At 43.1% G+C, this 27646-nt stretch overlaps 1 protein-coding gene across 2 annotated transcripts in view; it reads right to left on the bottom strand.

Annotated features, from left to right (window-relative positions):
- TMEM178B (transmembrane protein 178B) overlaps nucleotides 1-27646 on the bottom strand; it is a 253229-nt gene that overhangs the window by 6060 nt on the left and 219523 nt on the right. The window contains exon 4 of one of the 2 annotated variants that reach the window (XM_009560539.2): nucleotides 19252-19839. The exons of the other annotated variant lie outside the window; for it this stretch is intronic. Within the exon in view, the coding sequence (XP_009558834.1) occupies nucleotides 19589-19839 (251 nt within the window). The 3' untranslated portion in view covers nucleotides 19252-19588. Of the gene's footprint in view, nucleotides 1-19251; nucleotides 19840-27646 lie in introns of those variants that run through there. 2 annotated transcript variants of the gene reach the window in all.

The following is a 27646-nucleotide window of genomic DNA, read 5'->3' as shown; positions in this document are numbered from 1 at the left end:
TGATATCTGCGAGCAAAAGAGAAGTGTTTTCTGAGCTGGCAGGAGTGAATGTGACTGCAAAGGAGAAATGAGAGAGGAAGGAGAGCGAAGGGCTGTGCACAGAGGTGGCACCCTTGAGGGAAGAGCTGGCTAGATGAGACCTTGGCCTGTTTGCAATGGTGTGTGCTATTTATGAGTGGATGCAGGCAGCGGTGAAGCAGTAAAAGGCTTTTTATTTAAGGAGCTGACACTTCAGGAGAAAATGAGAAAAAAAGAAGTGCTAAAAGAATAATACATTGCTTTTCATTATTCTATCCTCTCACTTCTCCCTTAAATTTTAAGGGATGAACTTGCTCAATTTAAGTACTTGTCAGCAAAGGTCTGACAGGACAATCAAGAGCCATCAACAGTGCCGGCTGGGAAAACCACTTGCACTGGCAACTACCTCAGCACTGCCTGGAGGTAACACACTGCTCATCGCCACTTCCTCCCCTTCCTCCACACACACAAGGCAGCAAACCTGGTGCATGACCTCCTGCACCCCTGTTATTGAGTCCTGCAAGCCCCTGGGCCACAGGAGCACACTCTGCGTTCAAGAATAGATGAGCGTGTTACCAATAAATATGCAACTCAGCTCTAGCTCTGAGGAGAAGTGGCAAGGCTGGTGGCAATTAATTTGTTGTTACTGGCAAAATGGTAAAAACATGGCTCTGGAACCGTTTTATGTAGTCTGGGACTATGCCACCTGGCAACATTTGTGTCAGCAGTACTTTAGTAGCTTTCACAATAAGCTCTTGCAGATGTTAGCCTCTATCCTTACTTACTGGATGACAAAGCAAGACAGGCAGGTGGGTTGTAAGGTTTCCTGCAGGACCATTCAGGACGGTTCTGTTACAGCAGGGGGAGGGAGGAAAGCCTCTCCTGAGACACAGCTGTGCTCTGGGCATCTTCTTGTCTCTACAGATATGTTTCAACTTGCCAAGTTTAGCTTGGGAGCATTCTGATCCTGCCTCAGTGTGGATCTCTGCTCTGACCATGAATGTTTCTGTATCATCCTTCCTGGAGGGATCCTTTTCAGATCTGAGACCCAGAGCAGAGACCTCAACAGCCACAGAGCCTCTCAGCTGGAAGGAAGAGCGTACGTGATGCACCTTTGGCAGGAACAGCAATGACAGCTGTGATGGGCATAGGTGTCACCCAGGACACAGAGCTGCTGCTGCCACCTGCGTCCACAGACTTGGCTGGGCCTCCTGGGAAGCTGTGCATCTTCATGGAAAAAGCTGAACTCTGAACATAGTATTTTTAGCCTTGTTTCCTAAGGAAATGAAGATTCTGTCACTTCATGTTTGCCCATCTGTCACCATCAACTACTGAATCCACTGGCTACTTGTAAATGAGTTTGATGAAGCGTTAGAAGTCTCAGAAATATTTAGATTTCTACTTGTGAAAATCAGTAGCTGGGAAGAGACGAGGAATGCAAGGTAATACGTGAATCTCCATGTGACAGAAGGGAAGGAAGGAAAAATTCAGAAGTCACCCATTCTGTTTGAAAGGTCAATATAATCCTCAGTATGTGGTATTCCTCTACATGTTGGGTAGAGAATTCCCAAAGTGCTGGTTTTGGCTGGGATAGAGTTAATTTTCTTCATTGTAGCTAGTATGTGGCTAAGTTTTGGGTTTGAGTTGGGAAGTGTGTTGATAATACAGGGATGTTTCCGTTACTGATGAACAATGCTTACTCAGAATCAAGAGTTTTTCTGTTCCTCACTCCTCCCCGCCACTGAGCAGGCTGGGGGTGCATAAGGAGCTAGGAGGGGACACAGTTAGGATCCCTGATCCCAACTGACTGAAGGGATATTCCACACCATGTGACATCACACTCAACATACAAGCCAGGGGAAAAAGGAGGAAGAGGGGGCCACACATTCAGAGTGATGGTGTTTGTCTGACTAAATAACCCTTACACGTGATGGAGCTCTGCTTCCCTGAGGATGGCTGTACACCTGCTTGCCGATGGGAAGTACTGAATGAATTCCTGTTTTGGTTTGCTTGCGTGTGCGGCTTTTGCTTTAAGCTTTTTTTTATCTCAAGCCATGAGTTCTTTCACTTTTACCCTTCTGATTCTCTCCTAAGTCCTACTGAGGTGGAATGAGCGAGCAGCTGGACGGTGCTTAGGTGCTGGCTAGGGTTAAACCACAACAGAACAAGCTAGGTTACATGAAGCAGAAACTGCAGCCTGTTAGAGACACCCTAAACTGAAAATTTGAGACTTTGTTCAATACACAGAGCGACTTTTTTCACTCAGCCTCCTTTTCTCTGACAGATTTCCAGGAAGTTTGTAAGAAAACACAATAGAAAAGGAGGAAACCTGCCTTTCTGCAAAGAAGAATACTCAGTTTTGTTTTGTATTTTACCTACTAGTTGAGGATGCGTTTGTGTGCTCACTTTAATTTAAATAAGCTTATTTAGCCATCTGAAGGCATTGAAGTACTAAGTAATTTTCTGTATTCAGTGGTTTCAAACATATATGGCTGACTCCAAACACCAACTGTCACGATGAAGGCTTTGCCTGTGCATTTTATTCCCTTCTCTCACCTCTTGGCTGCCTTTGCTTTTCCAAACGGTATGCTCCTTATGGCGAGGTTTATTTCTCCCTTTATGTTCCTGCCATGCATTTTGAGCACTGCTGTACACAGTAAGCGAAAGCCAAAGCAAAATCCACAGTGTTTCCAGTTGTCCTGTTTAATACCACCTCTAATACCGACCACCACCTTTGACTGAAATGGGTGTCTATTGGAGATTGAGCAAGGGGAGATGGTGGCCCAAAGCTTAGACTCTGTGACCTCTCTGTGACTGTGTCTGCTGGCAGTAGAGCTCTCATGCTGCTGGGGTGCCCTTGGGCCAACAGCTCATTTCCTGGTACAGAGCTGAGCTCTGTCAGAGGGCTTTGCTGTCACAGCCAACACAGGCTTCACTCTGAGCAGCCAGCTCCAGGTGAGGTCCTCACAGATGGTGATAGCCACTTTGAATTTCAGAACTGGGAAAGCCAAGGAGTTGTCCTAGGATGGGAAGAAATTACAGGGAATCAAGCGTTCAAAGGGAAAGTGTAGTTTCTTACAAAGCAGTGATCAGTGGTCAACATTTCCAAGTCAATAGATGACCCAAGGTAGCAGAGAGAGGGTGGCCGAGGTGTGCTGGGGACCCTGGGGCAGCAAAGGCCCTGCATGGTGAGATGTGGGGTGGAAGCAGCCTCAGCCGCTTGTGGCTGGGGATGGGCTGACTGCTTTGTTTGGTGGGTTAGCAGTCTGACAAAATCATAACTGAGCTGGTGTGGTTCTTCCACTGCTGTCTGATGCAAATGAACAAGACCGCACTCCCCCTGAGCAGAGAGGGAGTGAAAATTTTAGAAAATGTAGCTTCTTAGGTGGTTTGGTTTTTGTCTCTGCAGGAAAAGATCTCAGCCATGACTCTTCGGAAGGCGCCCAGGGAGGAGCCCAATAATGTAATGGAATAATGAGTGCCAAACTATGAAAGCATTTCATTACCAGCTTCTTCACCCTATACAGCCCCAGTCTGTTGCAGCTATCATGTTCTTCTGACAAGAAAGGTCACTGTGAGATTATTCTGCCACTGAAACAGAGTGGTTGCATTTCAGTGAGAGGGTCCTCGCTTCTGTGTGGGCACTAATCATTGGTGCATACCCCAAAGTGAAGGGGAAGCTGCAATTTGGGGTGCTGCTCAGGGGAGAGCAAGGGGTTTCACTGCTCTGAAGAACTGAAGTTGTTGCCCACGTCTCTACATCTGACCTGCCAAGGCCCCACTGCATTGGAGAGGAAGCTGATGGGCAGATTTCTCTCTCCTAAGCCTAGCTGTTAAAATATTCACTACTTTCCTTCCTAATTAAATAGTTACTACTCTTCACAACCAGATGGAGTCTTGAAAAGAGGGAGGTTGCTTTGAAGGCAATGGTGCTAATTTGAAGCACGAGTTGGACCATGAGAGACGAATGCTCCTGCTACACTTCCCAAACTGCAGGTGCCCAGGATGGCGGGGTGGCAGAGTACATACAAGGCAGTCTCAACCCATGCTTTCCTGACTGAGACAGCCTAACAAGGTCACAGCAAGCCCCTGCTCTGCCACAGGCGGCTTGTGTGATGTTGAGTTATCCTAATCCATGCGTTGTCCTTTTCCTCTGTGATGTACCACAGTTAATGAGTCCTCCCTTCCCTTACTCACTATCTGCTTTGTCTAGCTGGATTGCAGGATCCTGTGTGGTGGGTGCTACAGCGCTGCCTGACATCTCCCCTCATGCCAGAAAGCCGGACCCCAAGAAGTGAAGAACAGCCTGCAAAGCACCACAGAGGCTGCAGCAGCAGGGCTCAGTGACCCCGGGTGCTGCAGGGAGAAACAGTGCACTGGGAGTGTTAAAATTCGTCTCTCACACGGGTAATGCAAACTTGGTGTTCTATGCACAAATCTTTCCTGAAGTCAGGCCGCTCTCTCTGCAGCACAGACCTTTTCTCAACAGCGTCTCCAGTTCAATCTTCAAGGAGCAGCTGGCTCCTTCGGTTCACGTTCTTCTTCTCCCTTCCCCATGCAAACGTCAAGCAACTGAGCCTTCTGCTCTGGTGGACACACACACAAGGCTTTCCTGCCGTCACTGCCATTCATCTGCTTTCTCCCTTGCCACAAAGTGAGCTCTGCAGGCTTCCATTTTTAACTGCAATGAATCATATTGCCTAAGCTGATGGCACAGAGTGAAGACCCGAGCAGCCCCTACTGCTGGTATTTGTCATTAGGCAGATGCGGACAGCTGGGTGGGCAGCTGTGCCTGGTGGCACGGGCAGGAGCAGGCAAGAAAAGGACACTTTTAACTGAAAGTGTTTTGATCCTTCATGATACCAAACACGCTGCTGCACAGCATTCAATCCCTTCATTTGCCTTGGGGTTTGCTAGCTCCTGCATCCCCCAGCCTGCTCTTTTCCCCCTCCTGCTCTCCACTTTGCCCCACAGACTGTATTCACAGGAGCAGGCAGGTCATAAGCACTGGTAATGCAAGTGATTTTACTTGTGGCAAAAATAGGCACACCCTCCAAGTTCTGAGTTTAGTATAGCACCAGGATTTCTCACTTCCTCAGGCATTAGTGACAGGGAAGATGTCAAGGAATTTTACTGAGGACGGTTTTGACAGAGAATTCCCTTTTGTGCTTCTCACTGCAGCTGATATTTTAGCACCTCTTTGGGGGAAGGAAGGACTCCATCCTGAGAACTGCAGGAGATTGTTGTTGCTACAGCTCAAAGTCTGTTGCTAAAAGCCTATCAGCTTGGGAAGAATCATCAGCAAGTAAAACGTGCCACCTGGCAGGATGACTTAGGTTCTTCCTTATTTTTGACTGTCAGGTCTTGACAGGTGCAACTGCTAAATCAGGTAAAAAAGGAGCACAGGCAATTTCAGTATCTAACACCATACGGAACAAAATAATCGTGTTTTAAAAATACCTTCCCTGCTTTTTTTTTTTTTGTAATATTTTAGTTCTAGATATTTTAAAACTCATTGATTAAAAAAATTAAAAGTTGTGTTTTTCTCTTTGATCAACTCTTTTGCTTGTTCTCCGCTAAGACAGCTGAAAGCACTTCTGTCCATTCTTCTTAATTTCTTTTTATACTTTTGGGGTAGTTTTTATATCTATACACTTATTTGGAATAGCCTGATCTTTGGGTGTTCAGCCTGGGAAACCTGCAGCCGTACTCCAGTTGCACACTCAAAGCCGTATAGCAAATGTTTGTCTGATTTGTTATTGTTGGCCTGAGGACAGAAATGCAGTGAGGAAGCACTAATATCGGTGAGGCGTTGTGCCTGCCAGGTTTCCTGAAGCCTTTACAGCTGAGCACTGAAAACCCAGAAGACTGTGTCTTGTATTTGGTTTTGTTTATTTACTGAGGAAAAGTAAGGGCTAAACAACTGCTATGTCTTTCTCTGTTTCAATCAAATCACAGACTTCTAGACATTAAGTGGCTCCAAAAGGGATTAATGGTATTAGAGTACATGCAGATCCCAAGGCTCCAGCAGGAATCAATCCCTTCTATGACAGACCAGAAAGCCTCCTCCTAAGTAGTCAGGCTGAGATACTGGTTGTGTTTGCAGTGTTTTGCGTGGTGTTTCTGATCAGAAGCCGTCTCATCATTATTTTTAGTGTTTTTTAAAGAGTACTTCCAACACCGCATATCTTAGATGCCACTCACTTTCCAGTTCTGCTCTTTGTCCTTCATCCTTCAGATGGGGATGGGGGTGGTGACAGGTGCCCAGACCTGCTCCTGACACAAGCAGAGGCAACCGCTTAAAACACACAACATGATTTTTTTTATTTGTTTAATCAGTTTACATTCCACAATTGACAGTTTACTTATTTATTTTTTTAATTTTCCATGAACAAGTTGTTTAGTTAGTTACCAGACAAGATTTTAATCAATGGAAATACAGTATTCTGTGCCAATCTGGATAAAACCAAAACCAAACAGAAACAAAACAAAAAGAAAATTGTAAGACGTAGCCAGTTTTTCAGCGAAGGCCTGTGATGCTTTCTGCGACTTCTGTCTTTCAAAGTTACAGGGATTTGTTCATTCCCACCGTTAGGTCCCTGATCTCAACACTGCCACTAAAATGATCCTCCAGGACCGTAGCCCTGCAAACATTGATGTACGTGCACAAACACCCATGTGTCTGCAGATTAGCACCTTGGATTAACGGAACAAGATGTTTGGGTTTGTTTCATGTTTAAACAACTTGTGTTCACCTCTTGTGCAACAGATCACAGGAAGATACGGAAAAGTACAACACACTTGATAAGATGTCGCATTACTTGTGAAATTAGCCACCACACTCACATCTTACCAGAACGACCTAATGCAATAGTCAGTTGTTGTTAATGTTGTTAGCACCAATGGCTACAGGCAACACTTTCCCTCTTGCAGCAGCACAGAATTCTGAACCTTGCAGGATGTGCCGCCCTCGATTACTTCTGACAACTGGTTGTTACTACCCAAAACTCATTAAACTCTGTGCAGATTTGCTAAAAAGTGCTCCACTTGGTTGAGTGGCTGCATACCTAGTTCAAATATCCTTGACAATGCCTGAAACGTAATCAGAAACTGACATTCTTTTTTGATTTTCAAAATATGCTAGATTTTAATATATTTTAATGTAATTCCCAATCTAGCAAAGCAATTAGGCATATGCCTGTCTTTAAAGCATGGCAATAGCATCATTAATGGGATGTTCATGCTTGAAATTAGGCAAATGCTTATGTGCTTTGTTGGATCAAAGCTCTGTAGCAGTGCTCTGATGAAGTCAGGACCCTGAGTGTCCTAGTGTCCTAGGCTTTCATATTTACAGCCACTGCACATTTGGATAAACCAGCTACAATCTGGATTTTCATAAGTGCTGAAAACAGAAGGCTTCATCTGCACACCGTAGAAGTTGCGAGGGGGCATCAAACCACTTTAAAGTTAGGTCTTTTCCCAGGCTTTTGGCTTCCTGTCTCTAAAATGGCTATAATACCTACCTGCCTCAGACAGGTCTGATGTGACTCATACTTGTAAAATTTTCTGAAGGCAAATCTGCCAGATAAACAAAACATATTGATGCATTTCTCCAAATATGCCCAGCTAATGTGGCATTCTAGGTCTTTTCTAATGTAGCTTTGATACGTGTGTACCGCACTTAGAGGAAACATAAACATCTGGCCAAGATGCATCCACATGACAAATATCTTGTACCAATTATATCATTTTACTTGAGAATGTCCTAGGAAAGTGCTGACATACTTCAGTTTGCGAGCATTTAAGTGAGTTGTTATCTTAAGCCTCCTAAACTGTCAGTTAGAAACAGTGGAGACTGCAATTTTTATGATCACCAAAGAACAGAGAGGTTATGGGAGTTGTTTCATTTCTTCTGAGCAAAAAGATGCTTTTCCTTAAGGAAGAGAGGATCAATGAGGGAGCCAAGGAAGAAGAACCCTCTAAAAATATTTGGCCAGAGTAATAGCACATGGCTAGGGTGAGTGTAACTTGTGGCAAAAGAAATCTTAAAGGGCAAATGGCTGCATGAGATACACATCCTGCGGATGGAGAAGAGCCTAGTGAGTCCAATTTCTCACTGACTCTGTTGCAAAATGCTAGTGCCTTCACACAGGCAAGTTTTGCCATGCCTGCTTGTATTTCTATAGAAGTCCGTGATGGCACAAGCGTGAGACAGCGAGGAGTCAGACCCACAGCTCTGCACTAGCTCATGAGCAGCACGGTGGCAATTCACAAGATAAGGTGATGCTTCAGCTCTCTGATGCGAGATGTCCATGGTAACTGCATCCATCCTCCTGCCTACCCCCTAAGATTGCCCTGGTGCCCAGGTATTGCTGCCATCCCTTGGGAGGCTGTGCATTCACTCCCTGCTGCAGCGTCACAGGAGTAGTTATGGCTTTCATTAGGAGGTCAGACAAACAGGTTTTTTTAAGAGAAAGAGGAACATTATCCAAAAGAATAATCCAAATGCAGCATGAGGATGAGGGTCCAGGCAGGTACCTCTTGGCAAACTACACCCTTGGCAAAGTCAGCCTAGCAGAGAGGAGATTGTGCATGGCTTGACATGCAGGGCTGTTGTAAAGAACAGGAAAGAAAGATAAACCAGGACAGAGTAACCCTTTCAAACCTCCTCTCGTGTGATGTTGCACACCGACTCTATTATCTTTTAAAAGGAGGTTTCCTTTGACAGTAAAATATGGAAAACTCTGCAAAACCTTTGTGGGACACAGTGAGTCAATAGCTAAAAGAGCATCTTCTGAGAGTCCCATATCTCAGGACTGTCCCCGTCCCCATCCCTCTCACAGAGAAAGAAGGAAGGAGGGAGGGCAATGATGAGAACTTAGGAACATTCTGAAAAGTCTTGCAGAAAATGATGCTTCATCCTTTGATTTGATTTATTCTCGAGCTTCTCCTTGTTTCCAGAGTTCACTCTTAAAGCCTTTATTTCTTTTCACAGACATCCTAAATGACAAAACAGTCACATATGCAAGAGTTGGCATGGAATGGGATTTAGAGAAGACATCTTTACAGGAAGCATCTCTATATTCTCTCTTTCACAGAGGGAGGAAATCAGAGAGAGATACAGATCTGATTCCTCAAAAAAGGCAAAGGGAGAACAGGAGAGAAATGTCAGGATGAAACAGCACAGCTTCATCAAGGTCATATCATGCTGAAAAATAACTTTTGATCCCTGGAACTCAGTTTCATCTTCCACTTTCAAGCTAGTCTTTCCCTGAGTACTGGTACATAGTATCGAATCTTTACTCCATAGGTCCCTACAGGCCAGCTGAAGTCCCTCTTGCCATAACCTTAATAGTATTTTAAAAAATAAAGTTATTCTGAGGGTTGGGTAAGGATTGTCAAGTCACTGACTTAAATTTAGCTGTAGAAATAAATAGTGATCATACACAACATCCAAGGTTCACTTATCCCTGAAGTTTTCAGAAATCAGTTTAATTCTCTCACTCCTCTGACTTCATTTGTTTGTTTTATTCAGGTAAAATGAGGGAAGAGCTCCAAAGTTCTTATACTGGTTTAAATTGCTGGTCCTTCTTGCTATCCAGATTTTGGTTCTGAGAGACTCTCACCATGAGATGGAAATGTACGTTCAGCTCTGTCTGAGCAGCTTTCTGAATAATCCAGTCACAGTTCATTCTGTTGTTGAGTCTCCCAGTTTAGTTTTTTCTGAGGACAACTGTAATTCCAACAATAAGGAATGAAATTGCAATCTCTTTAATCTCCATGTAAGCTGTGTATAAAGCTGTTATTAACATTAGAAAAAAAAATAATTAAACTAACCAAAATCTACCATGGAGGGTATTTTTTTGATTATAGCTACCAACTAGATGACTTTCTTCAGGCCAGTTTGGGGACAGAGCAAGAAAGCAACCTTTGAACAGTGTAGCTATTCAAACTTTTGGGATGTAGATCCCCTCTTTGAACCGCTTCAGCAATGCAGAGAAAGGTGACGAGTTCAGACCAAGGATCTCTGACCTCCAGCACTGGGATCACCCAGTAGTCTGTATCGATGCCTATCAGGTACTCACCTCAAACACAATTTACAGTGGTTGGGGCAAGCCCTATCCTTTGCAGTCGTGCTGCAGCTGAGGCAGAGAGGCTGTGGTGAACACCTCTTTTTGCTCCAATAGTCTTTGACAATTAACATCTGTGTTTTGCGTGGTGAGCCAGGCCATGCATCTAAAGCACAGGGCCATGGCTGATGTCCATATGGGTGCTCTTCTGCAATAGGTCCCTGACTCATCATCTCACCAGGATTTAATATCTTTAGACCACTCGAGATAGGCAGTCACTCTGTGGAGCAAGAAGAAGCTCTTAAAGCTGACTTAAATGACAGTTTTTACTGGTTCACCATTTGGAAGTGACTGTCTCTTGTTAACTAAAGGAGATGAGACCGTTAACATAAAGAGCTCAGTTGGGTGCTTAATTCATGGGGATGAATTCGGGTGAGAAAAGCCGGGCCTTAGTATAGCTTGACTTCATCCACAGAGGTGCCCCTCAAATGTACACCTAGTGCACAAGAACAGCATCTGTGCAAAGGGCCTCTTCGTAAAGGATAATTGAGCCTATTGTGGGAGTTAATGTGGAGCAGAAAAATTCTGCTCTGGCTTTTTCAATCTATTTCTTTCCCTTAGAAAAGCCCTTGAGACCCAGTCCTATGACTGGATGGATGTACATGTGTGGGTGTGCATGCCATTGACTTTAGTGTGGTAACCCTCCTCAGCTGGCACAATTACAGAATGAGGATTTTCCTGGGGAAAATAAAAGAATGTTTTGATTTACATTTGAGATAAATGGGGATTTTGAAAAGGAAACAGTCCTTTGCCTGAAATTCTGTACATCAATGTCAGGTTATTTCAGGCAATCATGAAGCTATGGACACCTTTCATAAATTTACAAATATATATACATATATACACATATATACAAGTGCATGTCTGTCAGCTTATGGGCTAGATTTACCACTGCATTATTCTAGCCACACACAAGTATAATTATTGTTGTTTTACAAAAAGCAATGGGTATAAAGTTGGAGTGACTTAGCAGTGACTGTTCTTATATCTATGAAAAAGGTCCTTAAGTGGCTGACATAGAAGTACAGCCTCTTAGCTAAATTCCCTCATCACATATAAATAGGACTCAGTCTTACAGTTGTTAAGAAAGAAAATTTCCTATTGATTTCCGTGACCTGTAATCAAAGGTAAATTTAAGTGAGAAAGAACTGGAAGTTCAAGGCCATTTTTAGGTACAGTTTACAGCTTTGAAAGTTGTAACGCCAGTCATACTAAGCCTCAAAATGCTTTAAAATAATTAAAGTTACTGCAGAAAAGTATCTTCAAATGTCTCCAAACATGGGGCTATTTTTGTGTGTGTAAGTAGGGAAAATTTTGTCCTGCAAAAGATCAAACAACAAATATATGAATATAAACACTCTAAGTGATGGAAATTGCTGAGTAAAAATAGTAACAGTTTAAATTAGATGTCTGTGATTGTTGTTGGTGCCCAGGAGTTATAAATAATTCAGTACACTCTAACTGAATAGTCTAAGGCTGCACTTTTATTTTATTGTTCTGATTACCCAAACCCTTTTTTTTTTTTGATCTGTATTGTTAATGAATAACCTTTGATAAAAAAAAATACAGCCTTATGCTCTAGTCGGATGAAAACTATTCTTGAGACAAAATGTCACAAGATCCTAAGCAAATTAGGTGCATATATGTCTTTTTTAAAAGAAAATTATGCAGACACCAAAGGCATTTAGTGTTTCACTCCTATTCACTACCTAAAGGGGAATTGGATGCTGAGGCTTTTTTGTGTAGCTGGCCCCAGGAGGCTGAGCCATGTCTCATTCGTGCTTCTTGGTGTCTAGATTGCTTTGGAACTGGGGCAAAACCCACAGGTCATGCAGCTTTTTGAAGACTTGACTCTTTCTCTCATCTACCACAGAATCGCTGTTGCTGTTTGGGTATTTCTAACCAGCTGGCAAAATAACAAGGCCACTTGAAAGGAATTGCCTTTACAGAGATATTCCTATACCCTGCTGCCACACGTAGGACTCAGACCACAGTGATGCAAAGCTCCTTGCTGTGCAGAGCAGCATTAATCACAGTCTTTGTGCTGCCAACAGCCCACACAAGCCCTCTTCTGGGGACAGAAATAAGACTCAGGTGGTGTCCTGCCATGGTGCTGCCTCAGCACAGCAGGATTTTTACACTAGGGGATCATAAACTTTTCTGATTTGGAGGTGATATTGTGTAATTATTTCTCTTGTGACTAAGGCCATCTATATTATAGAAGCACGGTTCAACAGTGAGTTGCAAGAACCAAGCTTGTGAATACCAAGCCTTTCCTTTTGATGGGACTTCAGTTTCTTCCCTTAGCCTTACACACTCGGAAAATGACACCTGTAAGTATCACACACGAGTGGTTAATATCAGTGGCTGTGGCACTAGAAGGTAGTAAGGACTTGTGGACACAACTGCATTTTCGGAGGTAGGATGGCTAGCTCAGGACTGGCTGGATCAGAAGCAGCTCTGTAGAAACCCTGTATTGAAGAGCACCGATGATCAACTCTGGAGAGTTTTGCTGCAGTGTTTCAGGATGTTTCTGCCCTGAGCTGTTCACTGCCTCCCTTTCAGCTAGATAGATCTGCCCAAAGACAAAAGAGGCAGAAAGAAACATGTATTTATGTCTCATCTCCTTCCCTTCCCTGCACCTCTGGGTTAAGAACAACATTGGTAACTCTTTCATAAACATCCAAATATATTTTGATGGTGAACACTCAATTTGTCCCAGTTGTATTATACTTCCCCACGTCTCTTCAGCAGCTAGTTTCCATGCAATCTGCATGCACAACCTAATGTGGACGCAGATGACATCTGAATAGCATTGCAACTCCTTAGTTGAGTATAAAAGAATAAAAAAGAAACTACTATGCTGCATTCTGCTGTGTCTTTTCTCTCTCTATAGCACACATTTTTACAGGCTACTAGCACCCACATCATGGGGGAAGTGCATGTACGTGTGTCCAAGGAGAGTGAGTATGTCCAAGAGAGTGAGTGTGGCCATGTCTATATAACCTAGGCAAAAAAACTTTTGAAGTTGCTTTCTGCCACTCTGCAGGAGTGTTAATCACTGAAGGGAAAACATAAAAATGCAGTCCTAGAAGGGTCTGACACTTCCTGCTGCTAATGCTGTAGGCAACATTGGATTGTCTTCCTGTAATTCTACCAATGCCCATCAATTTTGACCTACAGCAATTGCTGTTAAGTTACCTTTTTATACCCTCCCACCTTTACCTGGAGATAACCTATCTCAGTCTCCATTATTCTCATTGCAGGACTTCTCTGAGCAAGGAAGGATAATTGACTGTGATTCTGGAGTGCTTTACTAGAGGTGACCAGCATTTCATTTCCCTCTTGTGTCCTATATTGAGGCAGCCGTATAGGCTCTTTTTCTAAGTTAACTACTAAACATGTGCAAGGCATACTGCAATTAAATCGACAGCATTGTACCAGGCTCCAGTTCTCCCACTGATGTCAATGGAGAGCTTGTCAGAGGCCTCTGGCACCAGCAGTACTTCATTTGTTTTGAAAAATGTAGCAATCTCTAACTATGGCTCTGAAGAAGGCTGTGGGATTGGGGTATCTGTGGGGCAGACAGGGTGGAAACTCTAAATTTTAGGGATGGGGCAGGGAAGGTAACATTTGATGACTTTCTAAAATCAAGGGTCAGATATCGTATGTAAGCATGCATTTAATTTTCAGTGTTAACCAAGACAGTACTAAAATATTTTCTAAGGTACCTCATCCAAAACTCGTGGGAGCCAAGGGGAAGCTTTCTACAGACTTCAACAAACTCTGGAACTGATGCATTATATTCCTGACTATGACTGGAAACAGTGGGGCTATGCGTTTTGAGATAAAACCCATTTTTATGAGTTTTCAGCTTAGATTGTCAGAATCAAGATGTTACGGATCTGACCTGGAGTTCGCAGTCAAACTTCAGGATCTTTTGAAACTCAGTTTCTGACCTTGGAAATTCATCCATTGCTAATGTTTACGTGCTGTTTGTGCTTCATGCACACTTTTTATTCTTTGTCTCTCAGTGGTGCCTGACAATTGTTCAGAGCTGTCTCAGGTTTTCACCTTGAGTCTTCCCTTGTTGCTGAATGAGCACAGCAGCGTGGGCCGTGAAAGAGTGCAAGACCTGGGGGCAAGGAAATGCAGTATTTGTTTGTGTGAATGTGCCTGAGAACTCCTGTAGCCCTTCTAGGCCTATGTAGAGACATACACAGAAGAAAGAGCCTGAATAATGTATGTCTTTATTTAAGCTATACTTGGTAACATATTGTTTTCTCTCCATTTCGCTGCCGGCAGTTAGCTTGGCACTCAAGAATTAAGGACAGATTACAGTGATTTTCTTCTGAGCTCTGCTTATCAGTGGGGCTCCAGGAATGAGCCCGATTCAGATGTGCTGCATGATGGATAAATGGACAGCCAAGGAGACACAGTCTTCCAGGAATGCTTAGGAATCTGAGATACCCCTGGCATATCAGTCCTCTCCCTCACCAACCTTGTTTTATTCAACATACAGTGAACCACACAGCTAATACACCATACCTAAAAGTAACTCACATCTACAGGGAAGTAGAATACACGCACTCTCATGATTCTCCCCGGGATGATGAGGATCTCTCTTTAGAGGACTGTTTAGAGGACTCTAAGGGTTTTGGGTTTTTGGTTTGGTTTTTTGTTTATTTTTTTTTTTTTTACCTTTCATTTGTTACTGCAGCTGGAATAACATTTTAAAACGTAATGGCAATTTTTCAAAAGCAATATTTCGAAGAAATTGCTCCGGTGGTCTGTGATCCACTTGTAACTATCCCTGGGGTAGAAAGAAAGAAAAAAGAAGCTCAACTAGAGATATAACTGGAGGGGCTGTACTGTTTAGATCAGGGAAGATCAGTTGTGTGTTTGCAGAGAGGGAGAAGGGAGAGAGAGTTGATATATACAGGTGGCCAATACGAGTCAGGAATTTGAACAGGCAAACAGCTTTAGCTTGAAGAAGGTGTCTTATAAAAGTACATAAGATACAGAGCACATGGACTCCTGCTATGTAGCCCCCTCACGCACACCATGCCCCCGCAGGGATGGACAGCACAATCCCCTGTAGCTAACTCACCGAAATCATGGGACAACTTCACAGTACAATAACTGAGAGTCACTATACACAAAATCTCAGCTTGCAGACTGCAGTGGTTTGAGCCCATTCATCCTGCATCCCTAGGACTGGCATTTCATGACATCTGCATTCGCTGCAGTCAAGTTCCTCTGTAGTCTTTGGAGCGTAGAGGCATGTTGTCCTAGCAGCGCAAAATGCAAGGCCACATGTGGGAAAGAGCCTGCCAGCTACAGATCCCACAGTATCACTTCATGGAAAGGGAGACAAAACATCCACTGGTACATCAGGATAGGACAAGAGTGTCACTTTATCTACCAAGGGAGATAGGAAAACAAGAACAGAGGCTGGACTCTGCAGAAAGCTGAACATCATCCAGGGAAGCACATTCTTAAGTTTAAGCATATGAATAGGCTACCAAATTTAAGGGTATTAGTAACATGCTCCAAGGAAAGCACATGTCTAGGCTCTCCACCAGAGCAGATGTGAGGAATAGGGTCAAGCCCCTTGATGATGGTATCACAGTTAACAGATTTCTAATTAACTACTCCTCCAACTAGAAAACCACACGCTAGTCAAAAAACTTGAATCTCTGTTCAGAAAGATATTTCAAAGCCTCCCCCAAATGCAGAAACTCAGAACAGATGTGCGTGTGCTTTAGCTCAGGGTAGATGGAGACACTAACAACAGCAACTTTGGATCTGAATGTCTTTTGAGTCAACACTACTCTAAAGATAAGTCTGAGCCACCAGAAAGTGTCGTGGGGCTGTGAGCCCCATTCATTCTGAAGCGCATTGGGCTCCTCTCAGTTCTGTGAGTCTCATGGAGTAAAATTCATAATATCCCAAGGAGGTTTTGCCCTTACTTGAGGCGAAGATGAGAGAACTGGTGTTTGAACAAACGATCTCTTTGGGGATTCAGTTTGAAATTAAGATAATATGATCACGTCTTGCTTCAGACACTCACTCCCATAGTTTTTAAGTGTCTCATAGCCACATGGACCTTACAGAGCCTATGGTATAGCAAGCAGAAAATTGCAGAGTTGGCCCAAAAATCCAAAGTTAACACTTTTCTGTTGTGAATAAAAAATAATCATAATCCTCTTCCACCACTGCCACACACAAACACACAGGCTCATATACAGCTTGTAAACTAACACCATCAGAGAATAGGTCATCAAGGCAGAACTATTTTTCGAGCCGGCTGCAGAAAGAAAGGAAAGCTTTGACAATCCACGAAACAGCAACATAATTTCCATTTCTTTAAATCTTACTGCTATATCTCTGTCAAAACTGTAGCTGTGAAAGAATACATGCTGTGAACCGTCACAGAGCAAGCAAGGGTACATCGCCACAGGAGCTATCGTACCACTTTCCATGACACAGGGCCTGATGGTGGACACCAGCTAGATACCTCTGTGCCCTTTAGTTTACCTGGGTCACTCCAGGTATCTGTATTCACATGAAACACCTTCCCTATCGCACTCACCACTGCAGAGGAAAAAGAAAATTTGCATTCAAAGTTGTTAAAACGAAACAGTTTTCATTTTCATAAAGCATTAATATCTTAATGAGAAATTGGGTTTTCTCATTTTTTTTTCATATTTTGAAGAAATTCTCATTTTTTTTTTTATAGATTTCTTTTGGTTTTCAGTTACTGTTTTTCTGCCTTCAGTTTTCATTTAGCTTTCCAAGATCCATTTTTGTTTTTAATTTCCTTGTTCTGTCCAACGGTATTTCAGCAGCCTTTTTACCTAGCAGGCACTTGCACAGTCAAATGGTTTCAAAGCTTTTCAAACCTCTCTATTTGAAAGCCTTGCCAGAAAAAAAAAAAAAAGAGAAAAGAAATAAACCAATCTACTTAAGAAGGAAGTTTCTTCAAAAGGCTTGTATTTTCAACATCAGTAAATTAATACTTTCTCCGGTCACATCTAATGGAGAATGAAATAACAAAACTTCAGTTGCCAGGGGTGGCACTTCAGTGGCAACATACTGACTTGGCAGCTGGCATTGCGTGTTTGGGGAATTGGTAGATTAGAGAAAGCAAAAGCTAGGTAGTTGAGCAAGAGTGAAAGAAACCCAAATCTACTCTACTCCAAAGACCCTCTAGAAACTTAATTTTTTGGGCATTTTTAATAAAGCAACAACATCATCACAAGATGTAACAGGGAGAGGAAGCAGGACTGGAAGGGGAATGGCTGGCTATGCAATTGTGTTGCATAAGAAGTATTTGTGGTTTGGATTTTTTTAGTCAAGCAAAATACTGTTTCTTGTCATCTGTGTAAATGGCATGAGCTGGAAACGAATGCCTTAATTTCTGTGCAGCAGGCACAGTCTCAACAAGTTGCCTCCTTCTCCTGGTAAGATTTTTTAGACTCAAAGGGTGATTTTTTTATTGACTAATGAGGACTGATGGCATGCACCTATCATGTAAGAAAGGATTGCTATTACTGTCCCTGAATTAAGAGCACATTGGGTTGGGTTGCTTTCGGGGAAGCCTTTTTTCTTTGCTTTGCCTCCCTTTGTCTGTATATTTGTCAGTGGTACCCTCACTCCTGCACATGGGCATTCAGTCATCACCTCTTCAGACTCCCTTTGATTACATCATTGGCCCTTTCTCCCCATCTTCTCCTCAGCCACTGGTCCCCTGCAAGGACCCGCTGCCCTCATAGCCAAAATGTTTTGCTTCCTCTAATGATATTCACCCACCTCTTCAAACTTAGCTGTTCATTTAGCTCTTCTGGGACCTATGACCGGAAGAACAGGAAGAGCAGAGTGAAGGAAAAAGGAGACAATGGGAAAAGGAGTAGCAGGAAAAGGAGAAAGACCAAAAAAGAGAGAGTCCCATTTGCAAATTCACAATTATATCATACAACGCTTGAGCTTGTGGGAAATGGATCTCCGTTCTCTGCACCTGACCCTTTTGCTTCCATCTGTACACAGTTCTCCCAGATGGATAGTGGAGATGTCCAGTGAACTGGGGCAGTATCCGAAGACAAGATGTAGGAAGGTCTTATTTGGCATATATGAACATAACAAGAGGCATTTCTTACTTCTCCCTTACAAAAATTACCTCCCTTTTTCCTCCTTGGCAATGGCTTTTGCCATGTCTGAAACATCCAAAATAGAGACTTGATGAAATCCCACTCCAGCAAATAACTGGGAAGAACAATTGCCAGGGCATCCCCCACCTCCCTTCTCCTTGGTTGGTCTTCCCTTGGATCCACCATCCTGAACTCTCAGATGCTTCGTGAAAACAAAAAATCATCCTGAAATCCACCAGAGGAGACATGCTGTCTCAGACCTGACAGCTTTTCTCACACTTCTGCAGTTGCACTGCCTCAGTCTTGGACCACAAACACAGCATGGATGGTTTTGTGGACAATCACATTGCAATGTTTTAAATTTTTGTTTTTCTTAAAAAAAAATAAATAAAAGAAGAGGGAAGAAAAAGTTATACACACATGTATCACAGCATTTTCGAAAGGCCTTCTGCTGCATTTATGTTAGCAGTTCAGCCTCAGTTTTAAGCCTGGATGTAAGGCAGCTGGAAGATTAAAACCACATTGTTGGAAAGTCCGCTGAGATGTCCTCGTGGAGGTTTTCTTCTTTTTTGTTTTCTGTTTTCTGTTTTTATTTTGTTAGATTTGTTTATTATTATTATTTTCACATGTTTGCTTCTCTCTAAAGTTTGGCAGGCAAAGAGAAAATGTTTTTCTGCTTTTCCCCACACGTTCTGTCCATTTTGTTTTCTGTGTTTCAAAAAAAAACTGAACAAAACTGAATATCAATGACAGGGTAGGCTTCTGTCATTTTGTTTTAAGAAAGAAAAAGAAAGTGGTTGGCTTCTGGTAATGGCCTTGAGGAGGTGCATTGTCGAGGTGCCTCAAACACTTGATTCGTTCCTTTGCTTGCTGTTTGCATTTTTCCCTTCTGTCTCCAATGGACAGGCTTTTTGTCCCCCCCAGCCCCACCCTCCATGTCCTGTACAGATTCTGGTTCCAGATACCCCATACAGACCCCCTGTTCCCCTTCCCAAAAGACAGTACGTAGGTGCAACTGTATGTTCATTCAACCTCTAAGATACGATGCTGAAGTTAAGAGTTGGATGGAAGATCCATGTGAGAGAAAAGCTTTCCCATTGCTGTGAGAAAGAACGAAGCAACATAGAGTCCGGTGGAGATGTGAGTGCCGTGTTGGACTCAGCTCTATCTTGGCACTGGCATTAACTTGAGATTATATATATATAATTATATATACATATATATGCATGTATAGGTATACATAGACATATATATATGTATATGTGTGTGTGCATTTGTTTGCTATTTGTTTTAGCACACTGTCCCATTCTCAGGTCTAGATTTGGGGCAGTTGGTCCTGGGGACAGGTTGGACAGAAGGGGCCAGAGTGCAGAAGAAGCCAGAGATAAGAGTGAGGCCCAGGCCTCCCCACGCACAGAACATGGACCAGCCATAGCCGTGGCTGATGTCGTCGGGAAGTCCGTACAGGTAGCGGGGGTAGCGGGAGAGCTCAAAGTTGATTCCAGCCACGCACGTGCACAGTGAAATGATGCAGAAGGTTCCTGGAGGAGAGTGGGAAGGGGAGAATGAGGGAGGAAAAAAAACAGAGAGAAGTTAGAAGAGTAGTAGACATACAACTTTCTGAGCCACTTGAAAAGAGCTGGTGGAAATGGTAAGGAAATACTTAAGGGAAGATGTTCATATAGAAAGCAGCTTGGTCTAGTGGCTCCATGGGGAAAGAACTGAGTGCCACTAGAGCATCGAATACTGATCTGATGCTGAACAGAGCTGTACAGAGGAACTTCAACAGGAACATTTTTTTCATTATGAGTTCTCCTTTGGGAAGAAGAACACTTCATGATATTGATTTTTTTGAATTTTGCTTTAGACAAATACAGAGTCAATCATCATGTTTCCATATTTTTAAGGAGGAAAAAAGCTTGATTTTTTTGTTTAATTTCAATTTTCAGTGGTGGGTTTTTTATAGAACAAGGTATTACAAAATACTTGACATATTCTGGCTCTGTTGAAACATACATTTGAAATTACTTGAGATATTTTTTCCAAACTTTCCTTATATTAAAACGTAAAAATTTTTCAGCATATGCTCCTCTTTTAAATACCACTCTCAAAATCTTAAAATCCCTCACAAAATTCAGGTTCTACCCTCTGCCTGACTCCAGTTGCAATGTAGAGGCCCTCGTCAATATTGGGGAAGTCTTAAAAATATCCTATTATTGTTTTCCACTTCTGTAGCAACATTTCATTTCTTCCTGAGAACACAGTGAGGACAGGCTTCATAACTCTGATCAGGTGGCAAGTGTTATGGAAAGACACAGGCATCAGACAAAGCTGAACCTTAGCCCACCCAGATGATTCTAATTTTGATCTTTGGCCTCTAGATTCAACAAAGCTAAACTCTGAGCTCCTGAAATGTCACAGTTTCCACCCACACACCAAATAATGGATAACTACGGATGCTAAACACCTGTTTCAGGAGATAACAACTAGAGTTAGCATAAAGTTGGAGGTTTATTTTTTCTTTCCAATTCCTCCTGTGTGGGCCTCCCTGAATTGCTAGGAGAGCCCTGGGCACAGAAGGCAACCTACAGGACACACGCTAGAGCAACACGTGTGGTCAGCCCTGTGTGTCATCCTGCTGTGTCAAGTGCAGATCAGTAGCATACTATGTGTGCTACCTGTGCAGCACATCCTGCATCTGTGCACTAGCAGGTCCTAGTGAGAAATCTACTCCCATCCCTAAGACAGCATGATCCCCTAAAGCAGTCATACCCAACCTGGTTTTAGTGTCAGGTTTCTTTCCTCTGGTGTCCTTGCCCCCTTCTACTACTTCCTGCCCCTGCTTTTCTTTTGCAACACTTTTCCCGTTGTTTCTCCGATACTTTGCTTTTTTAAATTGCAGTTATATTGATTTTACACTCCCCAACTTGAAGACACAAGTAAGATTATGTGGTGAATTCATCTGGAATTAGGCTTAGAAATGTGTGGCATTTGTAGGAACATAGATCCACCACCACAAATGTGCGGACTTGCCACCAAACTCACCTCTGGGTGTAGAATCTGTGGGCAAATCTCTATCATGGACTTGCTGTGAGACAACTGCCATGTCCCTTTCTCTGTTCCCTCTTCTGAGGTCTCTGCTTTGTCTATTTGGACTGTCTTTTCTCCAATGTGTTCTGAAATGCCACCTGTAGATACTCTGTGTTGTAATAGTCAGGGAATATGGGAACTCTGGGTGTCTCCCCTAACGCTACATATAGTTGCCCGACAGCCCAGTTTATTCACAGGTTCTCGTGTTATGATAGTGCCACAGGGTATCAGTCAGGAACAGCAAAGTGCTGTGGAACTTACTATGCCTGTTTAAATAAAAATGGCCTTCCTGACTCTGACAAGCATCCAATTAGCCTTTAGAGTCAGTGCTCTCGACTTGTGAGTCCTTGTGAGACCCCAGGCTCTGGAGGTGTCTTCAGAGATGTCCTACGCTAATTCAAAGCGCAGAGCAGAATAAATGGGGAGGTCTCTCTCCCAGAATCCCTTATTAAAAAATCAGGTCATTTGATTAGAAACCATACACTCCTTTCTGTGTTTCACCAAGGCACTTGGGTTATCCATTAACATGAAGGTGTCTGGCAAGAACAAGGTTGTTCCCTGTGTGATATGTCAACATGGGTAGTACATTTTGGGATCAAGGTAAAAAGGATCCATCAGAGTCACTGTGCTCTGAACCAAGCTCTGTGGCTCATTTCAAATGGCTGTGGTTAGAAAATTACATGAAAGGTGTCTCTCTGCTAGCAAGAACATGATAATTTCAGCTCTCTTGAAACTTAAGATTGTTAAGACAGGTGGGTGGGAAAATCTGTGTGACCAGACTGAAGCTGCATTTGCTAAGTACAAAAGAGAAGGAAATAACTTTGGTTTACAAATACTCCCTGTGCGTTCATGCTTTGTCTTGCCTATTTTGATTACCAGCTCTTCAATGTAAGGAATGTTGGTTACTCTTCGTATTCAAACAGGGCCCATTGGCACTCAGGCTTGCCGAGGGTATTTTGCCCCAAAACATGTGTCAATAAAGAGGAATGAGCAACAACAATAGAGGATAAAGCATGAGACTTCTTTAAAGGAAGGCTGCCCCCCTCCTGCCACTTCACCAGAGGATGTTGTAATCCCACGGCGATAAATAATGACTGCCATGCTCAGTGTTAGAGGATGCACAGCAAGGCCTTCAGCCAGTCACCCCTCAGTGCTTCTGCAGGATGTCTTACACAGCACAGGTTTATCAGCCTCCCTAGTGCTGTTCATTACAGGCACAAAAAAATACCATTTTGTACCACCTAGAGGAATCTTTATGGCCACTATACAAGCACTATGTGTTGTTTGTATTCAGCTGAGCAAGGAAGTTCCCACTTGTACTCAATCTGGCCTCTCACCAGGAGGGTTACTGATGAAAACTGAGTACGGTTACTACATTAGGACTGTTCGGTGGGGTTTTGTCATGAACTGACAATCATAACACAAAGGATGATCCTTGCAAATTGGACAATTCTTGGCCATCATAGTAAATGAATCATGGTTGGCAAGGCTGCAGAGGCTGAGCTTAACCTTGGAAATGCAGCTTCTACTAGACTGTGTAATACACAGAGCTGGGAAGACAGGAGGAGGAAGGCTATCGCTCCTGCCCATGATACTGCCTGCACTATGGACATGGTGCTTCAGGGGCAGCAAGATTGCAGCATGTCATGAGTATCCCCAACCCTGAGATTCTGTCTTTCCCCAGAAAACAAATGGAACCCTTATTCACGTTCCTGGTAGGTTCTTGCCATCAGTGAGATGTACCCCTGCATGTGCACTAATGCTGCAGATCCCCAGGCAGCCGCAGCCATACCAACTTTTCTTTCTTCATGAAAAACCCTCCCCATAACTCTTGCCTGAGCAGATGACCAGACTTGAAGGCTGGTGATCCAAGGCTCGGCACTTGCTTTGTGGCACTGGTACACAGAATATGAATGACAGGCAGTAATAAGAGCTCACTGGGGATATGCTGGTATGTGAGCTGGGTAGGGGAGATAAAGACCATCTCCTTCAGCATCTGGGGAGTGCAGAACCTGCTAAGCTATTTGTGCTAGGATTTACACGTTATCATCCTAAGCAACACATTAATGAATGAGACAAGGCAATAGCAGCATTTTTGACAAAGAGAATTCACGTCTCACTGCAAAATGCTTCAGTCAGGTGAGAGATGAAATTTCATGTAACGCCGTGTCTGTGCCACAGAAACTGCTGTTTGACATGTAGTCAAGTCTCCATCCCTTCTCCACATCAGACAGCTGGCTGCCCTTCTTCTCATGCTGGTTTTGTCAAAGCCTGTCCTGCTAACAGACTGATGATCAACAGCGGTTTGAGCATCTGTGTTATTAAGTACCTTGTGGCTATCTTGTGCTTTTCCCACTTATATATTATAGAAGAAGAATATTAAACATTACACTGAAAGTATCTTCCGTTTAGACTGGATGTTTGTTTAGGACAGAGATCAACTTATTTGCTACACATGTGTGTAAGGTTGGGGTCCTGCCATCCTTGCTGCAGGGGCAGACACAATCAGTAGAAGGATGGCTGAGAAAGGTAATATTGTTGTTGGTCAAAGCCAAATGTGGATTATGAGTCACAGCCCTTTGCTGTAGCTGTTTTAAAGCATGATTATATCAAGCAGAGCCGTGGGCCCCGGCTGCTAGGAATTATATTTTTTTTCAGTAAATGAACGTCCCTTTTCTTTCCGATCAGCCCAGCTGTGCGAGGGGTTGCAATGCCTCCGCTTGCAGTTTTGAAATCTTACCTCCAGGGGAGAGCAGAAATGCTTTTGAGTGAAATGATTTAAACACAAACAGGCTCAAACCATCCATACCAAATATATTTGAGTTTGGCCTCACACCAATGCCCCTTGACCCATGTCAGAAGCCATGTCCTTCACCCACAGACCTGGCTCAGCTTCCAGAGTGCTACAGCCTGAGGGATTTCACGGGGTCCATGCTATTAGCAGAAACAAGAACTGCTGCCTTTCTTAGATATACTGCAAACAAAGATGAGCCTTTGCGGTGCTGGTGCAAACAGACCACACTGGCAGGAGCTTCACCTAAACATCCTTGTCCCTAGGACCAGGGATGAGGTGTTCAACTGTAGCCTAAAGGAGTTATCACCAATTTGAAGTCAAGGGAAATTCAAAAAGCCAGTAATCAAAATGATCTGGGTACCAAGCCCACCTCGGAGGCTCTCCCCTCAACAAAGACTTTTTCTTATTATTTGGAAAACATTTCTTCCACATCTGACAGAACAATGCTCGTTTTCTCCCTTCCCCCCACAACAGGCAGAAATGACTCACCAACTAACTGTGTTGTCAGATGTACAAAGTAAACAAACAAACAAAAAAACCCTGGTTCTTCTCCCCTTCTGTTTGTTTTGTTTTGTTTTTCCCCAAAAGATAGAAATGTCAAGTATTACTTATAAACAATGGTAGATAAAACGAGAAACACAAAGGTATGGATTTTAAGATGTCCTCTGAAACCACACAGTTCTCAAATAAACACGAATCTCTGCCTTTTCTGCCTTTTAATGTATTTCTAGTAGCTGCGATTGATGGCAATTTGTGGCCACTGATGTCTCTGGAAGGAGTGTTGGTTATTTAATTATCATGACTTTTTTATTATGTGGTGGGGTTATGGGGGAAAAAATCTCAGAAGTGAAACAATATTATCTTTACTTTCTCTTTGCCCTGCTAGCTTTTACCATTTTCAAGGTACATCAAACAAACAAATAAAATGAGGTCTGATCCTAAAGTGGAGAGTGTACCATTAGCTATTTAAATTATGTCACAATCAAATGAAATTATTAAAGAATAAACCGAATTCCCTCCCAGCACAGTGATGACAAAAGCCTTTTGGAAGGAGCAGCTTTGCAGTAAACTCCTTCTGTGCACAGATTAAACGCCTCAGCAGCACGCAGCTCTTGAGAACACTTTATTGCTCTGTGCATACATGCATAGAATATAAATTATTGCTTAATTATGTACTGTTCCAGCAGAAGCAGCTTGCAGCTTCACCGGTAGGTTGCAGAATAGCAAGGGTTTTACTGGAAAATTGCCCTTATGAAAAAAGCCGAGATGGGAGGAGAAGTCTGACTGGGTGACAGAGATTCAGTGTGGTGTCCTTGTGAGAGCGTATACCCACCTGGGTTGGAACTTAATGCATTTTTATTTTATACCATGAACCAGAGTAAACTGTAAGGTCTATAGCAGTTCTATGATATTGCATTATGGGCACTGTCAGAATGCAGTTTGCATTTGGCCTTTGGCCTGCTACCTCAAACGTACCAGCAGCATCCACGCCACCCCAGAGCCGTATGCCTGCTGTGTGTTACTTCAGCAGCAGTGTCTGCCTATTGAATTGCTGTGACACAAGCTATAATGCATTTTGGCACCAGAGGACTATGTACCCTTAGTCACGACCACAAATACTTAATGAGTACCATCCTTTGGCTCATGTAAATCAGTGTATTGTGTGAAATGATATTACGTCATTTAAGGGCTGATCCACAGTTTGCTACGCTGGTGCAACTGACAGCCAGTCTATATTTCATGTTATAGTACCCTGCAGATTTTCACGTGGTGACATTTGTTCTACCGTTTCCCACAGTGCAATGGAACTGCACTGAGACTGGATGCCCACACTGTGCACTACGGCAGGCACGGAGCACCACCTATGAGCAAGCAAGTTATGAGTTGGCAATTAAGGCAGAAGCAAAACTACTTAGCTAAGGGCTCATTGTTTTGATAAAATAGACCAGTGAGAAATAGGGGAGTTGATCAAAGCCTGAGTTGAATAAACCTCCGATTACTTTAGCAATGGTGACTCCTAAGACTCACTCAGAATAACCTAGCAATAATAAGTTGACTTGACTACAGCAAACATAATGGTTCGTGAACTTGCAGCCACAACAGAGGAGGCAGCAAAAATTGTGCCAGCTGTGGTAGCGGGATGTGATTCAGTATTTTACTGGGAGCAGAAAGGAAAGAAAGGAAGAAGATCTCTTAATGTCAAAATGAAGAAACACTGTAATCAAAATTAGTGAAATTACCCCATCCCTGTGCTGGCAGGCACTATGCTTGGCAACATGCAGAGGCTGCCTGCAGGTTTCTTTCATCCCCTGCTGTATGGGTCTCCCAGGATTGCCCAGGCAGAGGCTAAAAGTTTAAATGGAAGGAGGCACTGGAGGTCTGAGCGAACTAGAGTAACTCCATCACATCTCAGATTTGCCAGATGACAAGACACATAAGTTTACTGTCAAATTATACCTCAGGCAAGTTCTTCCCACCTTAGGCATTTTCCAGAGCTGAAGAGAAACTTGTGAGGTCAGGTTGGGTTTGCCTCATGCCAGGACCTCTCCCATAGCATACGGGTGCATCCATGCAGCGTATTGCATTTGTCTTTTAGCAACCAGGTCATTCTGACTCTCTCCATGTAAAGGTGCTTTTCTTCCAGTGAAAAAATTGAACCGCTCTCAGAAGGAACCTAAGAGGAAGCCTCAGAGGGTTTGTGGAATCTTTCTTTTGTAGGAAACCGTAAGTTGCTGAGTCTTCCGACAGATGTTCTTCAAGACAAGTGAGACTGGAGAACTGACACAACACAAACAAATTGAGTGCAGCCTTCTTCCACCTTGCCTTGTGTGTGCCTCTAAAAACACTCTTAGAGAGAACACTTTCAGGCATGAAAGGGTAGAGTTACTCGCATGCCTTTTCAATCCTTTTGTTCACTGAAGGCACTACTGAAGAAAACATTGAGAGCTCTGGGTGACCATGGTGGCTATCTGATTTAGATATTTTCAGATGGTGCAGAGAAGCCTACCCACTCATTTTTTCAAGTGACCAAAGGACCCTCTGGTGGTACAAATTTCCGTTGCTCGTACTGAATGTGAACTGAGGAACTTTTTAGCAAAAGGATCTGGGTTCTGTTACTGATTCTATAAGCAGACCTGCCAGAAATAGAAAAATCATTTCTGTGTGTTTTAAGTGGTGCAGTTATTGAGATATAATAGCCAGAAATCAAAATGAGATGCAACAGTCTTGCCAACAAGGACCACTTAGTGCAGGCCATCCCTGTTCAGTTTATATCATTCATGTGTACGCTTGCAAGCAACAAACTACCCTGACTGTACTGCATTTGAGAATAACATGCTGAAATCTTCTTTCCTGCTTCAGAGGAAACACTTCTGCAGTGTCAGTAGCCCATACAAGTACCTCAGCAGGACTTGTCTCCGTATTCCCTGGAAGAGCTGGGTTGAGCAGGAACGAGCAAGGCCTCA

This window comes from Cuculus canorus, chromosome 1 (genome assembly GCF_017976375.1).
Source record: "Cuculus canorus isolate bCucCan1 chromosome 1, bCucCan1.pri, whole genome shotgun sequence".
Lineage (NCBI taxonomy): Eukaryota > Metazoa > Chordata > Aves > Cuculiformes > Cuculidae > Cuculus > Cuculus canorus.
Note: the sequence above shows the minus strand (reverse complement) of the source record. Positions and strands in the feature narration are given on the sequence as shown.